The 25,565-nt window shown below is 46.4% G+C and overlaps 2 protein-coding genes across 4 annotated transcripts; one reads left to right on the top strand and one right to left on the bottom strand.

Moving 5' to 3' along the window:
* The first annotated feature begins 515 nt into the window (after window positions 1-515).
* On the top strand, window positions 516-14,557 carry LOC110581820 (valosin containing protein). Of its 3 annotated transcripts, none has more exons than XM_021691715.1 (17): window positions 516-834; window positions 4,165-4,276; window positions 4,469-4,641; window positions 5,780-5,922; window positions 6,536-6,666; window positions 7,538-7,669; window positions 8,579-8,681; window positions 9,328-9,461; window positions 9,539-9,674; window positions 10,032-10,144; window positions 10,553-10,717; window positions 10,804-10,926; window positions 11,176-11,388; window positions 11,577-11,885; window positions 12,159-12,314; window positions 13,592-13,746; window positions 13,898-14,557. In XM_021691715.1, exons 1-17 carry the CDS (start codon window positions 818-820, stop codon window positions 14,001-14,003), a joined length of 2,421 nt encoding a protein of 806 aa, XP_021547390.1. In that variant the 5' UTR covers window positions 516-817; the 3' UTR covers window positions 14,004-14,557. The 3 variants fall into 3 exon arrangements, with proteins under 3 accessions (XP_021547390.1, XP_021547391.1, XP_044776660.1); XM_021691716.2 differs by lacking the exon at window positions 516-834 and adding an exon at window positions 3,536-3,551; XM_044920725.1 differs by lacking the exon at window positions 516-834 and adding an exon at window positions 3,935-3,988.
* A 6,549-nt stretch (window positions 14,558-21,106) lies between these two features.
* On the bottom strand, window positions 21,107-25,225 carry C13H9orf131 (chromosome 13 C9orf131 homolog). The gene is given in 5 exon segments (XM_021691615.2): window positions 21,107-21,954; window positions 21,956-23,518; window position 23,583; window positions 23,967-24,640; window positions 24,995-25,225. Coding segments are annotated over 5 exon segments (3,261 nt in total). The 3' UTR covers window positions 21,107-21,162.
* Window positions 25,226-25,565: the final 340 nt, after the last annotated feature.

Raw genomic sequence — 25,565 nt, 5'->3', positions numbered from 1 at the left:
CAGAGGGTGCCACAACAATAGGGTGGAATGGATTAATAGCTGGGGTGCTAGTCAAAGGATTCGGAGTAGGGATGGCTGAAGCCAGCGTTTTGAAGGAGCCAGGAGAGGGGTTAGGGTGGAGCCTTAGATTTGGGAAGAAAACGGGTATGTAGGTTATCACTGCAGCAGGACTAGACTAATACATGGGTTCAATCCATTGTGCCAGCTTCCTCAGCAGGGTAAGATCAAGAGCCAATGAACTGGAGCCAAGTGGGAGAGTCCGCCTCCAAGGGATTAAAGGCTCTTCTTTCGCCAGTCGATCTGGCGCCATCCTTTTCGTTGATTGGTCGCGAATCCCAATCCGTCGAGGAAGCGTAGCGCTGCGGCCAATTGACGTGGCGTTACTAGGCGTGTTGCATCCCTGAGGCGGGAGCCAGGCCACAAGCGAATTTCCTGATTGGCTCTGGTCCGCGGGTTGCTGGGGAGAGGCGCGGAGAGGCGGGCGGGAGTCCCCAGGGCAGGCGCTGATTGGCTGAGGTGAGAGCACCTCTCCTTCCGATGATTCGGCTCTTCTCGGTTCAGTCTCAGCGCAGCGTCTGCAGCCGTCGTTTGAGTCGTCGCTGCTGCTGCCCCCTCCCGGATCAGGAGCTAGTGTATACCGCCCGCCCACCGCCTCGGTTCCGCTAGGAGGAAGCGAGAAGGAGGCCGCCTGCGGGTTTGTCGCCGCTGCTCGCCCCCTGCCCGGGAGAGCCGAGCCCCGGCCCAGTCAGTCGCCTGCCACCCCTCGTAGCCGTTACCCTCGGGCCGCCACAGCCGCCGGCCGGGAGAGGCTCGCGCCATGGCCTCTGGAGCTGAGTGAGTGTGTGCGCGCGCCCGCCCGCCCGCTGCGGGTGCGCGCACCTGGGGACTCGCCGCGCTGGGTAGGCCCGGTCGGGCCTGGCCGTGGGCGCGTCTAAGAGGTGGAGACAGGGAAGGAGGGAGAGAGGGAAGGGAGAAGAAGGGGAACGATGAGGGGCCGCGGTCCGGTCTGGGTCTGGCTGCGCAGCCGCGCGCCCCCTAGGCCGGGCTTGCGTTGGGCCTGGGTCGGGGCCTGGGCCAGATCGTGCTGTGTCATGCAGGCCCGGCCGGCCTGATTGGCTCCCTGGGAACCGCTGTCCTGTTCTTGTGAGGTGTGCGGGACCACATTGCCGGCGCGGAGCCCCAAAGCCTTAGGGCGCCCACCTGGGATCAGGTTTACTATCCGCCAAAGGCCTTTGGTCCCCGGAGGGAACAGGCCTAGCGGGCCCGACACCCTAACTGGGCCCGGTGGGCGTGGACTTTGGGCCATGTGAAGGTCTTAGGAGCCGGGAGACCGGCGGAGGCCGGAGCGGGGAAGACTCCGCGAGTTCAGGGAAGCTCACGACGGCTTTTTTGGAGCTGGGTCGGCCTGGCCCTTGGTTGACATCCTCACGACCTGAGTAGTGAGGAGCTTTTAGGGAGAGGGAGGGCCCTGCGTTTCGTTTCTGGCCTTCTTCGTACTTTAGGTTGGTATGAGAAAGTTAGTCAGTTTTTCTTAAATGTTATGAAATGGGGGCGGGAGGTAGGAACTTTTCTGTACTGTTTTGGGCTTTTGCTAAAGTTCGAATCTCAGTTGGTAATTTGCGGGACTTCCTCGATTTCAGCCTTTTTGGTGAGAAGGTTAGAGTTGCCCTAACTCTTTGAACACACACGCTCCTTTCCCCAAATTGCTGTCTTGAGAAATCTTGGGCCCTCCATCCCTCAGGAAAGCATCAGATAAAAGCTGACCACCTCTGCCCATCTGCCCATTATATTTAGAATCAAGAGCTTTAGATACTGGAAAAAAAAAAAGCCATCATGTGGAAACTCTTCTATGCAAATCACTTTCCTGACTTAAAGAGAATTTAGTTTTTTGAGGTGTGTTCCCTTTTTTTTTTAAGTCTCTAAACCGAGATGAAGTATTAGTTGGATGTCTATTTAAAAGGACCATTACTTATTAATACTTACTCTCTTAGGTTATTCAGTCAGTCATTTATTTTCAAGACTAAAAATAAAAATTCAAAATTCTTGGAACCTGGCATCATAGATGGTTTCTAACCTCTAGGTCATCTTGATGACTCTTACCTGAACTCCCTCCAAGTCCCCTGTGGCCCGCTGGAGTTCTGGAAAGGGCCTGACTCATGCAGAAGACAATGGGGGATGTCCCCAAAGAGCCTCCAGGACTGCTGTTGGCCCACGATCAGGCTGAAGCTCTCTTTTAGAGGTTACTTCCTTTGATCTTAGTAGATAGATACGGAAGTAAAGGTCTTTACCTTAAGGGAAGGGCATACTACTCATCTCCATTGCCAGGGTCAGGAATGGTAGGCAGTTAAGTTTTCCTAGAATGCAGCTTTGGGGTTAAAATACAAATACAAACTATGATGACTAGAGGCATCTGGCATTTTATTTTTCTCTAGCCCCAGTCCCATAGATTAAACAGGAAGGTGGGCAGTCCTTGGAGGGTATTTTGATGTGTGAGAGAGAGGGTAGAATTGATGGGTTTAAATTTCCTTCAGCTGCCATATTGACCATGCTTGTTCTCCAGGGTGTTGATAAGCACTGGAAGAATCTGCCTGTCATGCATCATTGGGCCTAGAGTGCTACACTTTTAGGTTGAGGAGGCAGGTTTAAGCTGAGGAAACTCCACTCTTGGAAATGAGTTTTAAGGTGATGATTAAATATGCAGCCTGTGTGAGAGGATCAGCAGAAAGCTTACAACTTTGTTAGATGAATGGGATTTGTAGTTCTGTTGGGTATATCAGAACCAAAAGATGGAGAAACCCCACAACTTCCTAGCTGGTATTCTGGAGTATAGGCATCTTTTTTTCTTGTAAGTTGTGAAGATATATCCAACAGGAATACTGTTTTGTTTTGTTGACTGATGTATTTCCAGATCATAGGATGGTGCCTGGCCTGTAATGTATACTTGCTAATTTGTTAAGTGAAGGAATAATTAATGGAAAAGATTCCTTTTTATTTTTTCATTTCCTCCATTGTCTGGTCTCCCTGTTTTGGTTAATGTTCAGGTTTTCCTGAGCCTTAGTAAGAGAAGGTAGCTTTTCAAAGGGAGAGCCCACTGTAGTTACTGAAGGTTGAAGATGAGCTAAGAAGTTGGTGTAAGGTGAATGATCTAGGAAATGATTGAAACTACTTAGAGGGTTTAAACCGAGCTTATTCAGGCAGCCTTGGTTTGGGTGAGGGATTTGGATTTGCTCCACATCTCATCATTTCTTGGTTTTGACTTTTTGAACCACCATTGTGAAATTATATGTCTTTGCAGAGATTTGTAAAGCTGTTTTTGAGCTTGAGCGTCTTTTTGAAGGTTTCAGATCTGTTAGTTGAGTTGTTTTGTTTTCCCCAGATATTATGCTTGGCATTTCTGTGGTATATAGAATGCTCTGGCATTCAGCTGGTCTAGCCAATAAGGATGGTAGTGCTAATGATTTTGCTTCATTGTCCCCAGGCTTGCTTGGTGGGACTTTGGGCCTCGCTGAGCCCTACAGGAAGTTGTCTTGCTCACTTCATTCTCCAAGAAGGTTAGCAAAGAAATAGCTTATGCTTTGTTCTGCAGTGCTAAACATTGTGACCATTAATACCATGTGCCAGGCATTGTGTTGAACATTTTGCATTCATTATCTCACTTAAGACAATAATCCTCTAAGACAGGTACTACTGTATTCGCCTCTTTACAGATGAGGACATCAACATCCAGAGAGGTTAAGTAACTTGCCCAAGATCACAATTAAGCAGTGGCAGGGTTGGGATTCAGATCCAGCAGGTCTAACTGCAGAGCCCCTTCTCCTAATCGCTATCTCATACTAAGACTATTGTCATTTCTCTAATTGTTACTCAGCCTTTACTTCTATTTAGTCTTCTCAGGCCATAGTTTCCTGACTCTGGGGCGAGATCACTTGGGGCCTTTACAGCTAGGATACCAGTGCTCAGAATACCAAGAGCTGCTGGAATGGGAACTGTATGTGCTAAATGTTACTCAATATGATTTTGGCTGAATATCCTTTATCTCACCTCTCTGGTGTAGGGACAGCTTCATTTATCCACTATTTCTTTCCTAAGTGTGAGTTTTAAGAGACTGGTGGGGCCCCTGGGACTGGAGTATGTATTGGGACTAACTTCATTTTCTCTTTCTAGTTCAAAAGGTGATGACTTATCAACAGCCATTCTTAAACAGAAGAACCGTCCCAATCGATTAATTGTCGATGAAGCCATCAATGAGGACAACAGTGTGGTGTCTTTGTCCCAGGTAAGTTGGGTCCAAGGTCCAATCTTTCCTTGTTGCACTTAACCTGAGGGTTTTTCCCAGGTTTCTTTCCTCATTTTTTTTTTTTTTTTGCAGTGACCACAGATAGAGTGGGGTTTACTGGGTATTCTAGCCTCCAGGGCTGCTGCTTACCCCCGGCCCAGTGACCCAAAGGCCTTAACCTTCTTTTCTCAGCCCAAGATGGATGAGCTGCAGTTGTTCCGAGGTGACACAGTCTTGCTGAAAGGAAAGAAGAGGCGGGAAGCTGTGTGCATTGTGCTTTCTGATGACACATGTTCTGATGAGAAGATTCGAATGAATAGAGTTGTTCGAAACAACCTCCGCGTACACCTAGGGGATGTCATCAGGTGTGTGTGGGGTTCTTGGCCCCTCAGGGATGGGAGGCCAGAGACAGCCTGAATTATAGACGGGACCCCAGTGAAGTCCTTGGCAGCTACAAATAGCAGAAGCCCCCTAGCCATGGAAAGACTTAATACAGCAGGGCTGTCTTTAGGTTTTGATTCTGCCTCCCTGGGACTTCAGAATTTACTTCTGCATGACCCTTGGGACAAGTTGGATTTCTGTGATTTTCATGATTCATTCATTCATTCATTCATTCATTCATTCATTCATTCATTTATTTTTTTTGCCAGAGGTATAATTTATCACATGCTAGACACTGGTTTAGGATGCCATTTGAGAGTGTTTGTCTACGAAATGATCTCACTGTTATGTTGAAATAATGGCTTTTGTCGGGGCCAGAATGAGGTGGAAGTGTGAGCACAGAAGGTGGACTCCAAGTAGATTTTTTTTTAAGGATCCAAGTTAATGTAGGAGAGAGGCATAGTTTGAGTCAGATCCCTGAATAGCTTCAATCTGAGTGATTTTAGACATAACTTTAGGCAAGAGGCTTCCCCATCTTGGAGTCATCACTAGCCACTGCTATTCAACCACCTGTCACCTGGCCAGGAACATCTCAGACTTCTGATTATTTTTCATGGATTCTAGGTTTCATGTAGCCTTCCTGGAGGTGCTAAGTCACTTTGTCAAGGTCCTCTGATCACCTGGCTGAGATGATTTTTATCAGTTCTATTTCTTTGATCCTGTCATTTGTCTGACTAAGGCCTCCCTTTGTAATACTGGATTACTGATACAGAATGGGTCATCTTTGGATATCTCTCACTGAAGACCCTTTCTTCTGTTTCTTTACTGTGGGGGCTTTATATGTGTGGGTCTTCCTTTTGGCTCACTGATGAGGAGTGAGTAGCCCCAGTAGCTTCTTCTAATGGCTCCTGCTACTACCCCACTTGAGTATGTCTTGTCTTAGTTCTGCTTGGCTGCTCCTTTGTCCTCACTCCCACACTACCCTCCTGCCTCTCTTCACCTAAAGCCATCCCTGCCTTTTCTCTTTCACTCGCATCAGCTCTCTGTGCCAGGCCCTTTCGGATGCCCAGTGCTTGGGGCTGCAGTGTGGTTGGTAATGTGGAGTCTGCTTGTCATCCTCAGCATCCAGCCGTGCCCTGATGTGAAGTACGGCAAACGTATCCATGTGCTACCCATTGATGACACGGTGGAAGGCATCACTGGCAATCTCTTCGAGGTATACCTTAAGCCATACTTCCTGGAAGCTTATCGACCCATCCGGAAAGGTGAGAGATAATTTTAGGGACTGAGCTTAAGGATAGTTGTTTGTAGGGCTACCTGGGAGTAAGCCTTGGAATGTCTTTATCTCATTCTCATATATGTGTGCTTACACATAGATTCTGTACACATGCTCATGTGTACTCTCCTTCCCTCTTTCTCCCTCCCACTCCCTGCCCCCCCCCTTTCCCTACTCCCATTCCCTGCTTCGGTAGAGTAAGCTTTCTTCTCTTTTGTCCCAGGAGGAGGACTTGGGCACTTGACTGTGTCACAGTCCAAAGTGTATTTAATATTTAGCACAGCCTGACCATTGGTGGTGGTTGTGAAAGCTTGGTTACCTATAGCCCAGAAGTCAAAAACCTTATGGGCTTCAGGCCAGAGGCCAAAACCTGATGTGCTAGAAGCCCATAAGGTTTTGTTCAGTGTCCTCTTGAGTGGCAGAGGGACTCTTCACAGTTTAGCTTTCTCCTCTTGCCTGATGCTTAATAAAGTGGAGGTGGGAAGGGAAAAAGAGCAATATCTAGTGAATTTGGCATTTTAGACTCCAGGTACTGATGAGGAATTCTCACTTGCTCTGGTATTTGATCTCTCTCGTGGCACTTGTGCTAATTGCTCTCATAGGAGATATTTTCCTTGTCCGGGGTGGAATGCGTGCTGTAGAGTTCAAAGTAGTGGAGACAGATCCCAGCCCTTACTGCATTGTTGCTCCAGACACAGTGATCCACTGTGAAGGGGAGCCTATCAAACGAGAGGTGAGTTCTCTCCTTCATTCCAGTACCCAATTTCACGATTACAAAGTGGGACAGTTACGTGATAACTACTAAAATGGGGTGGGTGCTCTTTGGGATGCCTGGGTGGCTTAGTTGTTTAAGTGTCTGACTCTTGATTTCGACTCAGGTTATGATCTCAGGGTTGTGAGATGGAGCCCTGCTTCAGGCTCCATGCTAGGCGTGGAGCCTGCTTGAGATTTTCTCTCTCCCTCTGCCCCTCCCTTTCCTCTCTAAAAAATAAAAATAAAATAAAACTGGGTGCTCTTTGGAACTAAGCTCCTTTCCAGAGGTGGGAAAATCAGCTATTTATTTTCAGACCTATGTGATACCAGTGATTTTTAAAATCTAGATTGTTGGGAGGCCTGGGTGGCTCAGTCAGTTAAGCTTCTGCCTTCAGCTCAGGTCATGATCTCAGGGTTCTGGGATTGAGTCCCATATTGGGCTCCTTGCTCAGCAGGGAGCCTGCTTCTCCTCTGCCTGCCGCTCCCCCTGCTTGTGCTCTCTCTCTCTCATTAAAATCTTTTAAAAAAAAAAATCTAGATTGAACCATAATTTTTGTAGAAGTGACATTGATGAACGCATCCAGACTTCTGCCCATTTCCCGGACTTTCCAGCTTTAGGTCTTAGGGGAGCCCTTCCCAGTAATAATACTAAGGACAGTGTGAAAGGGAAAGGCTATGCTAGAAATCTTTGCTGTGGGATTTTTAGAGTTCTTTGAGTCAGGATCCCCTTAGAGGAAATCATAGAACAGATTTCTCTACATCAGATTGTAGAAGGGTTTGGAGAAACTCAACTTTTGCTGATATTAATATTCCTCCATTTTGTTTGTTTGTTTGGTCTCCTCTATATTCAGGATGAGGAAGAATCCTTGAATGAAGTAGGCTATGATGATATTGGTGGCTGCAGGAAACAGCTGGCTCAAATAAAGGAGATGGTAGAGCTACCCCTCAGACATCCTGCCCTCTTTAAGGCAATTGGTGTCAAGGTGAGCCTCCTGGGTCCTGTGGGACATAACCTCGGCTGGTGATTAATGAAGATTCAGTCCATTCTTCGTTGCATATCTTTTTTTTTTTTATTACTACAGTTCTTTAAAAATGTAAAAAACATTCTTATTTGATGGACCCTATAAAAACAAATCTTATCATAGTTTGTCAACTTGTCCTTAATAGTACCACCTAATAGAAGTTTCAGGAAATTTGCGATGTGAAGGGTCCTGAATCCAAAACATTTGAGAATTTCAGATTTGCAATGTAATTCCTAACGGTTTGCATATCATGGGTCACAGTGAAGATGAAATTACTCCTTTCTCTAGTATGTACCATACAAATAATTTTATCTTCCATGTGGGCATTTCCCATGTGCAGCCTATGGATGAGGCCACAGAAAAGACAGCTTCAAAGAGGAAAAGTTGTGGTTGGTGGTAGGAAAAGCATTCCAATATCATAGTAAATCCTAGAGGGTTGTGATTACAGGAATGAGTGAGCCTCTGGCAGTACTTTTTCTTAGATGGCTAAGCTAGTCCTGGCCCTTGTCTGTCCAAAGTCAAGCCCTTGGCCTAGTGGCCTCTTGCTTTTTTGTAGTCCCAGGATCTTCAGACTTAGCCACATTAGAGTTTCTTAGGGTGGTTTCTGTGCTCTTAGTCTTCTTTGCAATGTATAATCATAAATGTCAGTTTTATGACCGTATTTTCTTTGCTAATAAGAGGAGTGAGTATGGTCTGAGGTAAACTGTTTTCCTAGCAGTTAATGCTGAGAGCGTATTCTTACTGATGTCAGGGTCGAGCTCTGATTTTCATCCTCTATAGATAGAGCCACCGTCAAACCATTTTAGAATGGATGGGGTTGGGGGAAGGTAGGACTCTGAACCTAATCATATTCTCTGTACCGGTCCTCAGCCTCCTCGGGGAATCCTGCTCTATGGACCTCCTGGGACTGGGAAGACCCTAATTGCCCGAGCTGTGGCAAATGAGACTGGAGCCTTCTTCTTCTTGATCAATGGTAGGAGACTTGGTTCACCTTGTGTTTGGCTGGACCTTACTCTGAGCTGAGCACGATCCAGTCTCATGAACTAGAGAACTCATGGACATGTTTATTTGCACACATGCCCTCGTGTATATTTCATCTTTATTCTGCTGGGGTACATTATGGACAGAAAAGCAACAAGGGGAAGGTATTGTGCTCTGGTGCCCCCTGATCTATCTCCCCTTGAGAAGGATTGTGGAAAGGCTGAAGACATTGAGGGGGAGCAAGTTAGAATGAGAACTCAAATTTTGTCTGATAATTTATTTGAGAGGGTTTGGGGGGAAGACCGGCTGAGATCAGCTGGCTCCTGGGGAATGGTAGAGGTCCATCTGGTGTGCTGCTTCTCCTGGTCTGGCCAGAGGTCCCAGAGCATGTGCTGTCATCTTGACATTTAGAGCTTGACTGTGAAATATGTGTTGTGAGTTCCTTGGCTTCTCTCCAGCCTAGTTTGGTGGCTATCCTGGGATAGAGTCTGTGAGAGAGTAGGCAGAGGTTACCACATTTTCACACAGCACCTGTCTATGGGCTGGCCAGATAAGAGATCTGATTTCTTTTGGAATTGAGGAAGGATATCGTTCATATCATCAACAGTTGTCATTGTTTCTATTCTGTATCCTTTCAGGTCCTGAGATCATGAGCAAGTTGGCTGGTGAGTCTGAGAGCAACCTTCGTAAAGCCTTTGAGGAGGCTGAGAAGAATGCTCCTGCTATCATCTTCATTGATGAGCTAGATGCCATCGCTCCCAAAAGAGAGAAAGTAGGAACTTACCCGAGGGGATAGTGGGGGTTGAAAGGTCCTCACTTCACTTCTGACCAGACATCCTGTTCTGACAGACCCACGGGGAGGTGGAACGGCGTATTGTATCACAATTGTTGACCCTCATGGATGGCCTAAAGCAGAGAGCACATGTGATTGTCATGGCAGCAACAAACAGACCCAATAGCATTGACCCAGCCCTTCGGCGATTTGGTAAGGACCCCAAATTTCGTTCAAACTTACTCTTGCTCGTAGGGAGACTATAGCTTTACTGAGCTTAATCTCTTTGATCCCATGCCTGTCCTTCATTTAAGTCACCTAATCTGAGGATTTCTTGAAACTCCTTGCAGTGGTAGGGCCTAGGGGTCTGTTCCTTTATTCCATGTCCTGTCTAGGGTGACCAACCATCCTGGTCTGCCTGAGCCTGAGGGGTTTCCCAGGACATGGAACTTTCAGTGCTAGCACCGGGGCAGTCCTGGATAGACAGGGATAGTTGGTCACCTGAGACCTGTCCTTTCTTCCCTCTGGACCAGAAATGAGCCCTGTTTGTGTTCACACATTGTCCCGCAGGTCGCTTTGACAGGGAGGTAGATATTGGAATCCCTGATGCTACAGGACGCTTGGAAATTCTTCAGATCCATACCAAGAACATGAAGCTGGCAGACGATGTGGACCTGGAACAGGTGGAGTGATGATGAGGGCTGGCCCTGAGTTAGGATATCTTTTTCTAGGCAGTTAAAGTGAACTGGCTAGGGACACAAGTTTAAGATATAAAGAGACTGATTTTGATTCTTGGGCAGGGAAAAGGAAGTGATCTGAGATTGAATCCAGGAAACTGGAGTTGGCATGTTTCTCTGTTGATACCACATTAGAGTAAACCAGAACTTTGGGGTCAGCTTTATTTCCAGGCTCCAAGTCTAGGCTTGACTATTTAAAACCCAGCCATTGAAAGAACTGCTAGTATGTGTTCAGGAAAATGGGAGGACCCAGAGATAGGAGTCACGGGAAGGGGCCAGGATTTTGTAGTCTCTGAGCCTCTTAAGGCAGTTAGGTCTTGGAGACAGGGTAGTAAGTAGATCTTTTCTCTGCAGGTCGCCAATGAGACTCATGGGCATGTGGGCGCTGACTTAGCAGCCCTGTGCTCAGAAGCTGCTCTTCAAGCTATCCGCAAGAAGATGGACCTCATTGACTTAGAGGATGAGACTATTGATGCTGAAGTCATGAACTCTCTGGCAGTTACTATGGATGACTTCCGGGTAAGGACTGCACCCCCATCTCAGGTACACACACATGCATTTTGACCTTTCCCTTGGCAAATCTCATCCCCAGTTTTTCTTTTTAGTGGGCCCTGAGCCAGAGCAATCCATCAGCACTGCGGGAAACTGTGGTGGAGGTACCACAGGTGACCTGGGAGGACATTGGGGGCCTGGAAGATGTCAAACGTGAGCTTCAGGAGCTGGTCCAGGTAGGGTAATTTGGTCCAGAGTGAGTCACAGCTTAGTACATTGTACGTGGCTTGGGGTGTTGGCAATTGAGTGCAAGAATTGTGAGAGCATAATTCATGAACCTGCTATTCTCAGTTCGGAGGCACTAAGGACCCGGCTCCTAGAGAACCTGATTTTACACCATGGCGTGGTTGGGAGGGATGCTGCTGTTTGGTTAGGTTTGTTTCGAACTGGGGGGTATGCCAAACCCTCTTTCCTTTTCTTTCTAGTATCCTGTGGAGCACCCAGACAAATTCCTCAAATTTGGCATGACACCCTCCAAGGGAGTACTCTTCTATGGACCTCCTGGCTGTGGGAAAACCTTGCTGGCCAAAGCCATTGCTAATGAGTGCCAGGCCAACTTCATCTCCATCAAGGGTCCTGAGCTGCTCACCATGTGGTTTGGAGAGTCTGAAGCCAATGTCAGGGAAATCTTTGACAAGGTGAGCTACAAGCAGCTGAGCTATCTGTTCACTTGTTTGGCAGCAAGGTAGCTGTTTCTTGGGAGAATTGAAACCATCTTGTTCTGGCAGCTCAGCTGGAGCAGTGAAGGTCACTTTAATTTCCTTTCCTTCTCAGGTCTGAGAGACCCAATTGTGTTAATGCTTGAGTCCATGTGTCCCTCCCATAGGCCCGCCAAGCTGCCCCCTGTGTACTGTTCTTTGATGAGCTGGATTCAATTGCCAAGGCGCGTGGTGGTAACATTGGAGATGGTGGTGGGGCTGCAGACCGAGTCATCAACCAGATCCTGACAGAAATGGATGGCATGTCTACAAAAAAGAATGTGTTTATTATCGGCGCTACCAATCGGCCTGACATCATTGATCCTGCTATCCTGAGACCTGGCCGCCTCGATCAGCTCATCTATATTCCACTTCCTGATGAGAAGTCCCGTGTTGCCATCCTCAAGGCCAACCTGCGCAAGTCCCCAGTTGCCAAGGCAGGTGCAAGGGCATTGGTGATACGGACTTCTATGAGTGCTCGGCCTAGTGTAGCATTCGGTTCCTAGAAAAGATTCCATTGGGGATTTCCGGGGATAGGGTTGTAAAGGGAGGACGAAGACTTGAAGGTATTAATACAGTCCAGAATCAGGAGTAAAGCAGTGGCGAAAGATGGCACAAACTGGAGTTAGGAGTTCTTGGGTGGCTCAGAGATCAGTGTATTATAGGGGAGGGGAGGCTAAATGCTAAGGTAGCTCTATTGCTTCTTTTAGGATGTGGATTTGGAATTCCTGGCTAAGATGACTAATGGCTTCTCTGGAGCTGACCTTACAGAGATTTGCCAGCGTGCTTGCAAGCTGGCCATCCGTGAATCCATCGAGAGTGAAATTAGGCGAGAACGAGAGAGGCAGACCAACCCGTCTGCCATGGTGAGTCTACATCTTTTCCTCATATGTGCCAGTTGTGGGGAGCCACATGCTCTAGAGGTAAGCGCTATCATGCTCTAGAGTTAAGAGTATAAGGTTTTGGAAAGCTATCTGATAGATGCCCTTTTAGGTGGGCATCAAAGAGAAAGAATACTGAGTATTAATCTCTTCAGTCTGGAATTATAAAGGCTGAGAAGAGATAGGTAGTCTATATGCTCAGCCTGAAGTAGGCTCTGTGAGGGAAATCAAAATATGATTGTGCACATAAACAAATAGAGCAGGGTTTAGAACCTAGGATCCATGGGCCTGTCCTTCCTTGGTTGTCCATGGACCTACTGAAATTAAATGCAGGATTTGGGGTGTGTATGTAAGCTTCCTAAAGACAGGGAATCTGTATTATCTTGCATGTTTTCTAGTGTATCTTGGCACCATGTTAGAGATTTCATGAATGACTAAATAAATGAATGAAAGGCTGTCTTTATCTTTTGTAGGAGTTCTGAGACATCCCTTTTCCCTCCCGTAAAAGCTTAGAAACTATTGATACATTTAATCCTATGGAGTAATCTCTTAAGTCACAGCAGTCGGAGTGGCTTCTTAGTGGAAGAGATAGAGTTTGAGCTGGGTTATGAAGGGAGACTATAAAGGCTAAGGTAGTAAGCAGCCTAAATAACTGGCTTAAGAAATAGGATTGCAGGAATTGGGGAAAACCTGGGTAGATTTAAGAGGGCATATGTTACTGGAAGTGAGGCCACTAGGTAAGGTGTAATCCAGATGTGGTAAGCGCTGAAAGTCATATACCTTATCTTTTTAAAATTTAGGTGGTTTCATTTTTGTTTTGTTTTGTTTTTTTAAGAAACTTTATTTTTAAAATTTAGCTTTATTGAGATATAATTCACATATAGTTAAATACACCCTTTCAATGTATACTGTCTCCATGCATCTTGACAAATGTATTTAAGTTCTGTAATTATTATCACAGTTTAGATAAATTGCTGTCGTCCCAGAAAGTTCCCTCATGCCACTTTAGTCAGCCGCTTCTTTCCACCCTAAGCCCTTGGCAACCACTAATGTGATTTTGTCCATACTGTTTGGCTTTTTCCAGAATGCATTAACAGTTTTTAAGTAGGGCACTGACTCAGTTTTAGGAAGATTGGCCTTGCAACTATTCAGGTTGGATTAGAGAGACAGGAGACAGTAAGGGAGGGGGGTGACCAGGAAGGCCAGGGAAAGAATTCAGGCTGAACTTTAGCCCTGGTGGTCTGTGTTTACCAACCCTGTAGGAGGTAGAAGAAGATGATCCAGTGCCTGAGATCCGCCGAGATCACTTTGAGGAAGCCATGCGCTTTGCCCGCCGTTCTGTCAGTGACAATGACATCCGGAAGTATGAGATGTTTGCTCAGACCCTTCAGCAGAGTCGGGGCTTTGGCAGCTTCAGGTAATTGCGTTACAGTAGGCAGTACTTAAGTGGTTTTGGGTAACTACATCCAAGGTTATGGGAGTCCTAAGGAAGCTGGCGGGTTAGTTGTGAAAATCCTACACAGGCCCTATCCTAACTCCCTTTTTTGGCTCTGCTTTTGTGCATACAGATTCCCTTCAGGAAACCAAGGTGGAGCTGGCCCCAGTCAGGGCAGTGGAGGCGGCACAGGTGGCAGCGTGTACACGGAAGACAATGATGATGACCTGTATGGCTAAGTGGTGGTGGCCAGCATGCAGCGAGCTGGCCTGGCTGGACCTTGTTCCCTGAGGGTGGGGGCGCTCGCCCAGGAGGGACCAGGGGTGTGCCCATGGCCTGCTCCATTCCTCAGTCTGAACAGTTCAGCTACAGTCAGACTCTGGACAGGGGGTTTCTGTTGCAAAAAAATACAAAACAAAAGAGATAAAATAAAAGCGATTTTCATTTGGGAGGCGGAGAGTGAATTACCAACAGGGAATTGGGCCTTGGGCCTACGCCATTTCTGTTGTAGTTTGGGGCAGTGCAGGAGACCTGTGTGGGTGTGAACCAAGGCACCACCGCCACTCCCCACAGTAAAGCATCTGCACTTCACTCAGTGCTACCCAAGCCTTCCCTTCCCTCTACCCAACCTGGGCAGGAGGACGAGGGGCCACAGTTGCTGGGTGTTTATATAGAGAGTAGGTTGATTTTATTTTACATGCTTTTGAGTTAATGTTGGAAAACTAATCACAAGCAGTTTCTAAACCAAAAATGACATGTTGTAAAAGGACAATAAACGTTGGGTCAAAATGGAGCCTGAGTCCTGGCCCCTTTGCCTGCTTCTTTTCCTGGGAAGGGCCTTGGGCTACCCCTTACTGTCAAGGCACTCTTCAAATGTGAAAAATTAAAATAAGATTGCACCCTCTTCCCCTTCTGATTAACAGCGGTATGAACTGCCACCTTGCCCCATGTCTGTATTATCACTGAATAGGACTGCAGGGGAGGGGGTACAGCCTGCCTGATGGAGCTCTAGTTGTGTTTGATGTGGATGGTAAGGTTAGGCTGCAGAACTCTCTTTTCCTGACCAAGGACTGAATTGGGGTGCCTTCCAAAAATCTTAAAGGTTGCAGAAAGAGAATCTCTGTCTGAGGTGGATGTTATTTACAGGCATCTAAAAAGTCCTAAACATTCATGCTCTGGTTGAGGATCACTTACAGTTATGTCCACCTTTATATAATTTGTATTATAAAAAAAAATAGTTTTTTTTCTAATATAAAATTCTAGTATTGGATGTGTTTTTTTTCTATACATCCTCCCCTGCTCACCTTTTTTCAGATGATTGCTTGCATAGTTTTGTCCATATCCAGGTATAGAATATCCTTTTTGTTCAACAGGTACCAACATAATCACTTAGTGCTTTTGGGATCAGTACTGTGATGCCTTACCCAGAGAGGAATATGGTTCAGAGATGATAATCCCCAAATTTTTATTGGTCTTCCTAGTACTAACACCAGTCGCTGGTATGGATTACAAAGATAGATAATCTACAAGGACACAAGATAATTATACTGGCTGATGAAACTGGGGCATTTGGAATTCATGTGCTATGAAATAGAGATTTTTGCACGTTGGAAATTTGAGTTGATGCCCTCATTTTTCATGATACTTTCTCTACCACATTCTGTCTTTCATCGTCTTCTGGTTTTCCCACCATTTAGGTGTCCTGATGGCTAGCCTTCAGTCTTGTTTCCACTTTGAACATTGTTATTCTGTTATCCATATGGCTCATCCCTGTGGGTTGGCAGCCTAACTTCACTGTGGGCCAAAGACAAGGTCTTTTGGGGGAAAGACATTTGGTTAGTGCCTCTGCATCAAGCTATAGGAACAGATTAGAAGACAAGTGGTATTGGTATTTTCCTACAAAATGTGTAGAGATGCTGGTTGATAACATGAGAAATGTGTGTTGGAGTGATTGTTTCGCTTTTACGTGTCACACAAAGTGTGTGACAGTTGGAGCTCTGTAGATCCTTTGGAAAAACCAAGGAACAGTTTGGAGCTCTGTAGATCCTTTAGGAAAAACCAAGGAACAGACTTATAAGTGAGAGGCGCGGTTCTAGTTCTGGCACTTGAGCTTATAGCAGTGTAGCTTTAACAAGGCACTTAGTTCTTTGGGGCCTCTGATAGATGAAGTGGTTGACAGTGTTTTGTAAACTGTAGAAAGGAGTGTGAGGAACTGTCAACACCTGCAGACATTTGCATACCTAAACCAAGAGGCAAGTCATAAAGGCAGTCCCATTTTTTCCCTTCCAGTGTTCCCAGAAAGAAATTGGATTTTATAATTTTACTATAGTTAATCACTTCTTCCATAGGATAGGTGCTACAATTTGGAGATGGATTTCTAACCAAGAATATGGCATGAAACAGGTTATAGGGGATCAGCAACATACTGCAGATGCAAAAGCAAAGATGGAACTATAAACCTAACATCTTAAGATATATTTGGGTTTTGTTTTTGTTTTTAAGTAGGCTCCACACCCAGCATGGAGCCCAACGCAGGGCTTGAACTCATGACCCTGAGATCAAGAGTCAGACACTTAACTGACTGAACTACCTGGCACCCCAAGATATATTTAGATCCAAGATACTGATCCTACAAGTTGCCCTGAGAGTCTAGTCACACAATGCCCGTGAGAACACAGGTCTGCCAATCATTAATTCACTGAACTGAGGCAATGTTAAATGGTTTGTTACTCTTTTCCACTGAGGCCTTAAAAAGATATGCATAGACTCATGAAATGTCCTCGTGTCAAGTAGAAATTTAGAATTGAATTGTTTGGGTCGCCTGACTGGCTCAGTTGGTGGAGCATGCAACTCTTGGTTTTAGGATTGTGAGTTCCAAGTCCCACCATCAGCATGGAACCTACCTAAAATTAACCCAAAAAATTAAAGAATTGCACTGTCTGAGATTATTTGGGGGTGGGGTAGGTGGGAAGAGGGAAAATAACTTCAGTTCCACTCCTGGCCAGCAGGTGGTGAGTTTTGGAGTAAGACCCTCTAGACAGGTTTGGGCTAATAAATAAAGCTTTGGAACAGATGAGTGACAGAGGAGATAGAGGGACAGCATGTATCTTCGGTTTTTCTCAACTAATATATATGAAGTAGAGGGAATATTGTAGAATGAAAAGAGCACTGGATTGGGAATGTGGATTTGACCTCCTAGAACCTCAACTTTTTTAGGGACTTGATAGCCGTACTATCAGGAAACTGGTGCTGTCAACAAGGTACAAATTAGGGGCTGCAAGGAGGGGGAAACCATACCAAGACAGGAGAATCAGAAGGCTCCGGAGGTAGTCTGAGCTGGGCATTAAAGGAAAGTGGGAGACTTGACATGGAGAAGTAGGGGAGAGCAGTTTGTGCAAAAGGCACAGAAGTCAGAAAATACCGAGCATGCTTAAGAAGCATCAGGTTGAGTAGCAAGGGAGTGTATTTGGAGAGGTCAATCATGTCATGAAGAACTTTAGGAGTGAAGTTTATTTTTTTAAAGATTTTAAGTACTCTCTCTACCCAACATGGGGCTTGAACTTATAACCCCGAGGCAAGAGTTGCGTGCTCTACTGACTGAGCCAGCCAGGTGCCCCAAGTGAAATTTATTTATTATTTTTCCTGCTACATTTTTTTTTAAAGATTTATTTGTTTTAGAATATGTGTGCATGTGCGCATGTGCAATGGGGGAGGGGCAGAGAGAGAGAGAGGGAGAGTAACTCAAACAGACTCCCTGCTGATTGCAGAGCCTGACATGGGGCTTGATCCCATGACCTCAAGATCATGACCTGAGCCAAAATTAAGAGTCAGATGCTTCATTGACTGAGCCACCCAGGCGCCTCCCCAAGTGAAGTTCATTTTAAAGTTGTGGGTTTTCTGGGCAATTTAGGCAGGAAGTGACAAATTTCAGTGCTAGACAATTTACTCCCCACCCCGCCCCCTTTTTATTTATTTATTTATTTTTAAAGATTTTATTTATTTATTTGACAGAGAGAGAACACAAGTAAGCAGAGAAGCAGGCAGAGGGAGAGGGAGAAGCAGGCTCCCCGCAGAACAGGGAGCCCAATGCGGGACTCGATCCCAGGACCCTGGGATCATGACCTGAGCCGAAGGCAGCTGCTTAACCAACTGAGCCACCCAGGCGCCCCCCCCCGCCCCCTTTTTAACTGGCAAAAAAAATTTCAACAATTTCCAAGTGTATATAATATTGTCAGCCATATGTGCATTGTGCGTAGACAATTCACTTTTTATTTTTTTAAAGTAATCATGCCCAATGTGGGCCTCAGAGTCACCACCCAGGGATCAAGAGCTGCACCCTCTACCAACTGAGCCAGCCAGGCGTGACAATTCACATTTTAAAAACCTTTCATTTTTATAGAAGCAGTAATGTATATTGTAGAATTTTAGAAAAATACAAGCAAATTTTATGGCGCACAGGGGTGGTGTAGTCTGTTGAGCTTCTGACTCAGGTTTCAGCTCAGGTTGTGATCTCAGGGTCATAAGATGGTCTACCCTCAGTGCAGGGTCTGCATAAGACTCTCCCTCTCCCCCTCCCCCTCCCTGTGTTTTCTCTCTCTCTCTAAAATAAATCTTTAAAAATATATAAGCACATTTTTAAAATTAATATTCCCGGAGATCATCTTAATAACTTTAGTTCGTATCTTTCTGTGCATGTATGTACATGTGTGTTTATGTGGTATTGCTTTTTTGTATGAGAATGATTAAGATGGAATCTTAATACTTTCTTTAAAATGTTCGTGGAATCACATGCTTACATGTGATGGAATCATTGATTCATATTTCAAGAAAGGGTTTGGTAATTATACTTTGACAGAACAAACAAATGTATGTAACAAACAGAATCTCAGATTCTATATCCTGAAACAAATACACTTTGTTATAATACTTAGTCTTCACTGTTAACAGTCTCTACTGTTAATTAATTAGAGCAATCCCTCTAACAAAAAATTTTGAAGTTAGGGATGACATAGGAGATTCATGACCATCCTTGGCATATATGTAATCAGAAACGTGTTTACATTTATTAACAGATGGGGCATGCGTACTATTCTGCTACAGGAAGAAGTTGGTCCCACTTGGCTGAGTGGCCTTTGTCCATTATACCCTTATGGTCTACATGCAGTATTTTTAAATCGAAATGAGATCTACTGCTTTCTTTTTTAAGTCCATCTCTACCTTTTCCTTTCAGTAAATTTCCATTTAATCTAATACTCATAACACATTCAGCTTCCCAAGTGATCGGAATATGTCATTCACAATTTTTTATTTTTTGTGTGTGTATGCAAAAGGAATTTAATCTCTCCTTTAAGGACCTTTATCAGTGGGTTTTGTTAGTTTTGATCAAACCAATATCCAGTCTAGGACCACTGGTTGCATCTGTTATGTTCCTTTATTCAAACTTTTATGACACTTGTTGAGGAGATTGGGTCAGTTGACCTCCAGAGAATTGTAGCCATGTGGAGGATGAATTAGAAAGAATAGGGCAACCAGTCTGGTGAGAAATAACTGAACTAAGACAGTGATGGTGGAGATGGAGAGGTGAAGATGGATTTGCAATACATTTCATAAGTTAACTGATAGGATTATAATTGACAACTAGATTAGGAAGTGAGGGGAACGAAGGAGTCAGGGATGACAGGCTCTGACTTCAGTATTGCGATGGATGTGATACCCTTCAATAGGAATGGGCACATTGGAGGAGAAGGTTAAAGGGAAAATGAGTTTTGGACAAGTTGAATGTGAGATACCTAGTAGGCTATTGGATACGTGGATCTGAAGCCTAGGTAGAGATGCTTTTAAAATGACCCATATTTTGAAATATGGCACTTAATGGGATGAGTTCAAGACTTTTTTTTTTTTAATGGTAAAGGTGGACCTATATTTTGGGGTGGGGGTCTAGTTAGGTTCTCACATCATAACCATACTCAAAATGTAACAATCTAAACAAATATATGAAACTTACTGTAAAAGTGCCAGAAATAAGTATTTTTGAAGTCATAAGGAAAATGTTGGTCGATTAATTACATAAAAATTTTCAAGTTTGGTACAGTAAAAGTCACCTTAAACAAAATTAGAAATTAAGCTACAGATTGGGAGAAAATATTTGCAGCCTACATAATAGGATTATATCTCTGGTAGGTAGGCCCTTCCAAGAGGTCTGCATCCTAATTACTGGAACCTGTGAATATATTATTTTACATGGCAAAGGAATTAAACATTGCAGTTGGAGTTAAGGTTGCTAATCTTAAGATAGTTAGACTTTAAGAGAGGAAGAGTATCTCAGATTAGCCAGATGGACCCATTGTAATGACAGGTGTCCTTAAAAGTTGAAGAGGGAGGGGCGCCTGGGTGGCTCAGTTGGTTAAGCGACAGCCTTCGGTTCAGGTCATGATCCTGGAGTCCCGGGATGGAGTCCCGCATTGGGCTCCCTGCTCAGCGGGGAGTCTGCTGCTCCCTCTGGCCCTCCCCCCTCTCATGCTCTGTCTCTCATTCTCTCTCTCTCAAATAAATAAATAAAATCTTAAAAAAAAAAAAAAAGTTGAAGAGGGAGGCAGAAGAGAGCAGAGTGATGTGAGAAGAACTTGACTTGCCTTTGCTAGCTTTGAAGATGGAGGAAGACAGTCAGTAGCCAAGGAATGTGGGCAGCTTTTACAAGCTGGGAAAGACAAGGAATGAATTCTCAGTGCCTGCAGAAATGAATGCAGCCCTGCCAACCTTCATTTCAGCTCCATGGGACATGTCAGACTTCTGACAAACTTGTGTTGTTTTGTGGTAAATTTGTTAGGGCAGCGGTAGAAAAATGGGTAAAGGATATGAACAGGCAATTATAGAAGAAATCTACATGGCCACTAAACACAGGAAAAGGCACTTGTTTCTGTGGTCTTGGGGATGGATGAACTGACTCAAGGAGAGAAAGAGCACAGAGCTGAGAAGAAATGGTCAAAAGCGTAGAGAACTTGTGGATCAAATGGGTGAAGAAGGGGACTATACCAAGGACCGAGAACAGCTGCCTAGACTCAGAGCAATTGTGTTCATGTGAATGGATGTATTTTTTTCTGTTCACTTGTTGTGAAGTTTTTCTCAAGGGTAGCATTGGACTCTGTTCTGGCCTTAAAGCCTGTAGAGCAGGGATGTGTGGGCTCCAGGCTGATCATCTGTGAAGGGCTTGAAAAGTTAAGCCTGCAAAATCCTGAGCTCTGTACTTCTCTGATCCTGAGGGAATACAGCTATAGCAGAAGTTAATAGGGAACTGACATTCCCAGTACCCCAGACTCCAAATACAACATGAGAGGGATTTGTCTAGTTCACCTAGTTTATTAGGATTTTCTCTCTCCCCACCCCACAGCTGGTTTGGCTTCAAGTCTTGGGGTATTGGGTGCCAGTACTACCAGCCTTTCCTCTTCTTACTGGTTTTGGTTGGCAGGGGCCATGGGTACCCAGAAACTTGGCTAACATTCTTTGGAGACCCCTGGTAAGGGGAACCTGAGGCATTGGGGAGGAGAAATGCTTTTCCATGTGGGCCCAAGGGCAGTGCTTAGAATGATGAGGGATCAGGATGTCACCAGCTCCCAGCCCTGCTCCTCGCTGAATTTGGGGACCTGCAGCCTTAGAGTGAAGCTGCTGAGGGAGAGCAATGTGTCGAGAGCTCTGGTCTTTGTGCTGAGGTCTTTGGGAAAGTCTGCTTAAAGGGGCTTCCACCAGTCTTCTGGCCTGGGCTGGGTGGCTCTTCCCTGTAACTGTGGATGACCCCAATCTTGCATCCCCTCTTCTGTGGTCTCCTGCTTTGGGTTTCCTGGGGCTCTCTCTCTTTTTGGCTGAAGGTAGGGCTGAAGCCTTGTTCTGTCTCTTGCCCAAGGCCGGAACCTCAGGGTTTGAGGGTTTACTCAGGTCTGAGCAGTTCTCACCAGTCTCCATGGGAACACATGGCACCTGGGATGAGACCTGGGCTACCATCTTCATCTTCATTCTTTCCTCTCTCTCAGACCCTTGTTCGGCCCTGCCAGACACTCGTAGCTGAGGCTGGGAAGAAGAGTGGGAGTGATAACAGTGGGAGATCTGGACAGGCTGAGCTACTGTGCTGTGAATTTTCAGGGGATGACAGCTTGAAGAGTGGGGGCACAAATTAGAGGGATGACTCTGCTGTGGGGGGGCAGGAAGAGAGTCTCCAGGAGTCTGGAGTTGTGGAGCTCAGGTCCCGGGAGCATTCAAAGGACAGTCGCTGATCCGGGTATCCGGAAGTAGGACTCTGCCGTAGTTTTTTCAGCCTGAGTTCCAACTCTCTACTCCAGTGCCAGGCCTGGATCCCAGAGTTGGGGGGCACCTCTGGGACAGCCTCTCCCTGGGAGGATGGAGTCTCTGCCCTAGCCCCTGGGAACAGTTCTCTCTTGGGTAAGTCAGGCTGGTTGGACTCAGTCTTCAGAGCTTTAGCTAAGGTGGCAGGCCAGGGTATTGGCTGCACAGGATCCACTGCTGGAGGGCTGGAGGCCTGGGGGATCCCTCTTGGTTGCACATTCCTCCATACAAACTCAAGGTCAGTATGTGGATCTGGTAGAGGAGCAGAGAGAGAGCTGGGGGTTGGGGATGGGAGCTCAGTGGCCCTGCAGTTGTCTTTCTGCTCCACTGCTTCCCCCTTAGGCTTACAGGTACATTGGTCTCCAGGAGGCTCGCTTATGTGAAACTTTGACTTAGAGTTTGGAGGTGGGCTGTGGCCCCACAGTGGGGACCCAGGAATACAACAGGTTTCTTTCTGCTTCTTGTTCTGTCCAGTAGGCTCAGAGCCAGACAGGGCTCCCAAGGATCTGGCTCCATGTGGGTTTTGGGGTAAGCTGCAAGCTGGGAGCTCAGAGGCCCAGGAGTTCTTTCTCCTTTTTATGTCCCCACATCTAGCCTCAGAATCAAACAGGACCCCCATGGGGCTAGCTCTGAGGGGCTCCAATATAAGAGCTGGGGGTGGGCTGAAGGCCAGAGATGGAGGCTCAGGAGCCCAGGAATTCCTAGAATGCTCAGTGTCCCTCCATGCAGCTTCTGATCTAGTGAGGCCTCCCATAGGATTGATTCTGTGGAGTTCTAGAATGGAAGCTAGAGATGGGCTGTGGGCAGGGGCTGGGGACTCAGAGGTCCAGAGGTTCTCTCTCTGCCCCCCCAAAGCTTTGGACTCAGACAAGTTTCCCTGGGAACTCATTCCTAGGGACACCAGCAGAGAAGATGAGGGTAGCCTAGGAGAAGAAACTGGGTCTGCAGAGACCCAAAGATTTTCTCTACTCTGCCTGCCCTTGCATGGAGTCTCAGATCTTTGTGGGACACATTTAGGGCTCGTTCCATAGAGCCCTGGGTTAAGGTCCAGGGCTGGGGGCTTAAAGGCCCACAGATTTCCTGATTTTTCTCTGTGTCCCCACTGGGGCTTATATCTAGATGGATCTCCCAGAGAACTTCCTCCTTGGAGTTCTTGCAGGGGACCTAGGGGAGGGCAAGGGCATGGCATTGGAGACCTAGAGGTCTGAGGGCTCTCTCTGTGACTCATGGTTTCCCAGAAGTCCTTAGGTGCAGAAAGTCCTCCTTCAGGAATGACTTTCTGGAGTTCTGACAGAGCATCTGAGGGTTGGCAGGGAGCTGGCATTGGAGGCTCGAAGGCTTGAGGACTCTCTTTATGTCCTGTGGTTCTCCACTGAGTTTTATATCCAGGTGGAACTCCCAGGGGGCTAGTTCCTTGTGTCTGTGTCATGGGGTCTACAGATTGGCAAGGGACCAGGATTGAAGCCTCAGAGATTTGAGGATACTCTCTTTGCCTTGTGGTTTCCCAGACGGCCTTAGATCTAGGCAGGCCTTCTATAGGGCTGACTTCCTGGAGTTCTGAAAGGGAGGCCAGGTTTGGGCTGGGAGCTGGCATTGTAGGCTCAGAGGCCTTGGGGTCCTCATTTTGCCCCATAGTTCTCCATGGGGCCTCAAACCTTGTCAGGACTCCCAGAAGGCTAGAAGGATACAGCAGAGAGGCAGAGAGTGAATCTAGAATGTGTTGTTGGAGGCTGGGATCCTGTGGCACATCCCACCAGACCTCAGATAACGGGGAGAGCTTGGAGGGTCTGGTTCTTTGGAGTTCAGGCTGTAGGTGCAGGGCTTGATCCTCAGAGACCCAAGGGACCTCTTTTTGCTGCATAAGCCACTGTGTATGTGCCTTAGCATCAGATAGGACTCCCATGTGGTCCATGGGAAAGGACTTAAGATGGAAGGGTAGTGATGGGACAGAAGGGGAAGATGGAGGAGGAGGTTGCTGAGGATCAAGGGCCATCCGTTCCACGTCTTCTGTAGTATGAATTTCATGGGTAGGAGGCTGAGTTGGGGAGCAATACTGGGGAAGCAGCAGATTGGACCTAGGCAGGAAGGCAAGCTTGTTGAAGAAGACAAAAGGACCAATAGACAACTTCAGGGGAAAGGGGCCACCTGAGCTCAGGAAGATCGCCTCCAAGGACTCACTGTGCAAAGAGGGGAGACCCCAGAAGAGCTGGCTTTTTCTCTGATGTAGATAGCTTCCTGATTCTGTTTTGTGCCTCACAGGCAGGTTGGTCAGGATCTGAAAGGTGGGGAAGGATCTGGAAGGGCTTGGGGTCTGTGTATGTACTTGCTTTGGTGTCCCTATGGCTTTGTGGAGGTCCTCAGAACCACAGGATGGTTGAGATGGGGCTGTGGTGGCTTGCTCTCCAATAGGAGCTTCTTTGGGAAGAGAACATGGCTTCAGTGGATCCAGAGATGTTTCCTCTTCTTCCTCCTCTTCTTCCTCCTCTGACTTCTGCTTCCACAGGTGATCAAGGAAAGCCACACGATACAGAAGTGGTAGGCCCTGGGGAGTGGAGAAAGCTACTTCAGGCATGACCTTTCAGAGACACAAGGTGTATCATGAAGCCCTCAGTCTCTGTTCCACATCCAGAGGGAAGTTACTCACGTGGCCCCACATCTGTGGTCAGTAGTAACTTACCCATCTGGGCCATTACCCAGCCCATATTTGGAAATCAGCATTCCCTACCATAACAACATCTAGGGTCAGTAATCACCCACCTGTCTTCAAATCTGGTATCCATGGTCACTCATCCAGCCTCAGATTTGACTTATAGTCATTCCATGTCAATGATGTTTTACCTGAACTTACATGTGGTATCAAGAGTCATTCACCCAGCTGCACATCCATGTCACCCACCTTGCCTTGCATCATGTCCCCAGAGTACCAGGGTTGAAGCTGTCGCCACTTCCCAAGCTGCCACCACCTCCGGATCTGCCAAACCATGAACAAGAATAGTGTCACCAGATTCCCTGGACTCTGGAGGCAGCTGCTGCCACAGTGTCTGCAGGCCAGGGCATGGGTCAGCTGGCCCCAGAGAAGCTCCATGTCCCCTTCAGCCCCAAGTAGGCCTTGTATCAGCCATTCCATTTTCCTCAGCCAGTGGCAGTTTACCCCGAGGTCATCACTGCATCACGGAACAAAGAACTCCCATCCCCCACATGCCTAACAGCCTTTTCCCTGAATTTGGAGCCAAAACATTGCCTCTACCAGGCAACTAATACTTCATAACTGAAACCTTAGTGATCCCTTTTGTCTTGATTGCCAAAATCAGAATTATGCTTCAGGCATTGTCATTAAGGACATGGATTCTAGCATCAAACTGCTTTATTCAAATCCTAGTTCTGCCACATCCTATCTGTGAAATCTCAAACTACTTAATCTTCTACTGCCTCAGTTTTCTCACCTGTAAAATGGGGATGATATTACC

This window comes from Neomonachus schauinslandi, chromosome 13, assembly GCF_002201575.2.
Source record: "Neomonachus schauinslandi chromosome 13, ASM220157v2, whole genome shotgun sequence".
Taxonomy (NCBI): Eukaryota; Metazoa; Chordata; class Mammalia; order Carnivora; family Phocidae; genus Neomonachus; species Neomonachus schauinslandi.
Note: the sequence above shows the minus strand (reverse complement) of the source record. Positions and strands in the feature narration are given on the sequence as shown.

Excerpts from the sequence above, each read along its gene's own strand:
- LOC110581820 (XM_021691715.1), top strand. Across the intron at positions 7,670-8,578 it reads TTAAGGCAATTGGTGTCAAG|CCTCCTCGGGGAATCCTGCT; the intron begins GTGAGCCTCCTG and ends ACCGGTCCTCAG. Across the intron at positions 10,927-11,175 it reads AGCTTCAGGAGCTGGTCCAG|TATCCTGTGGAGCACCCAGA; the intron begins GTAGGGTAATTT and ends TTTTCTTTCTAG.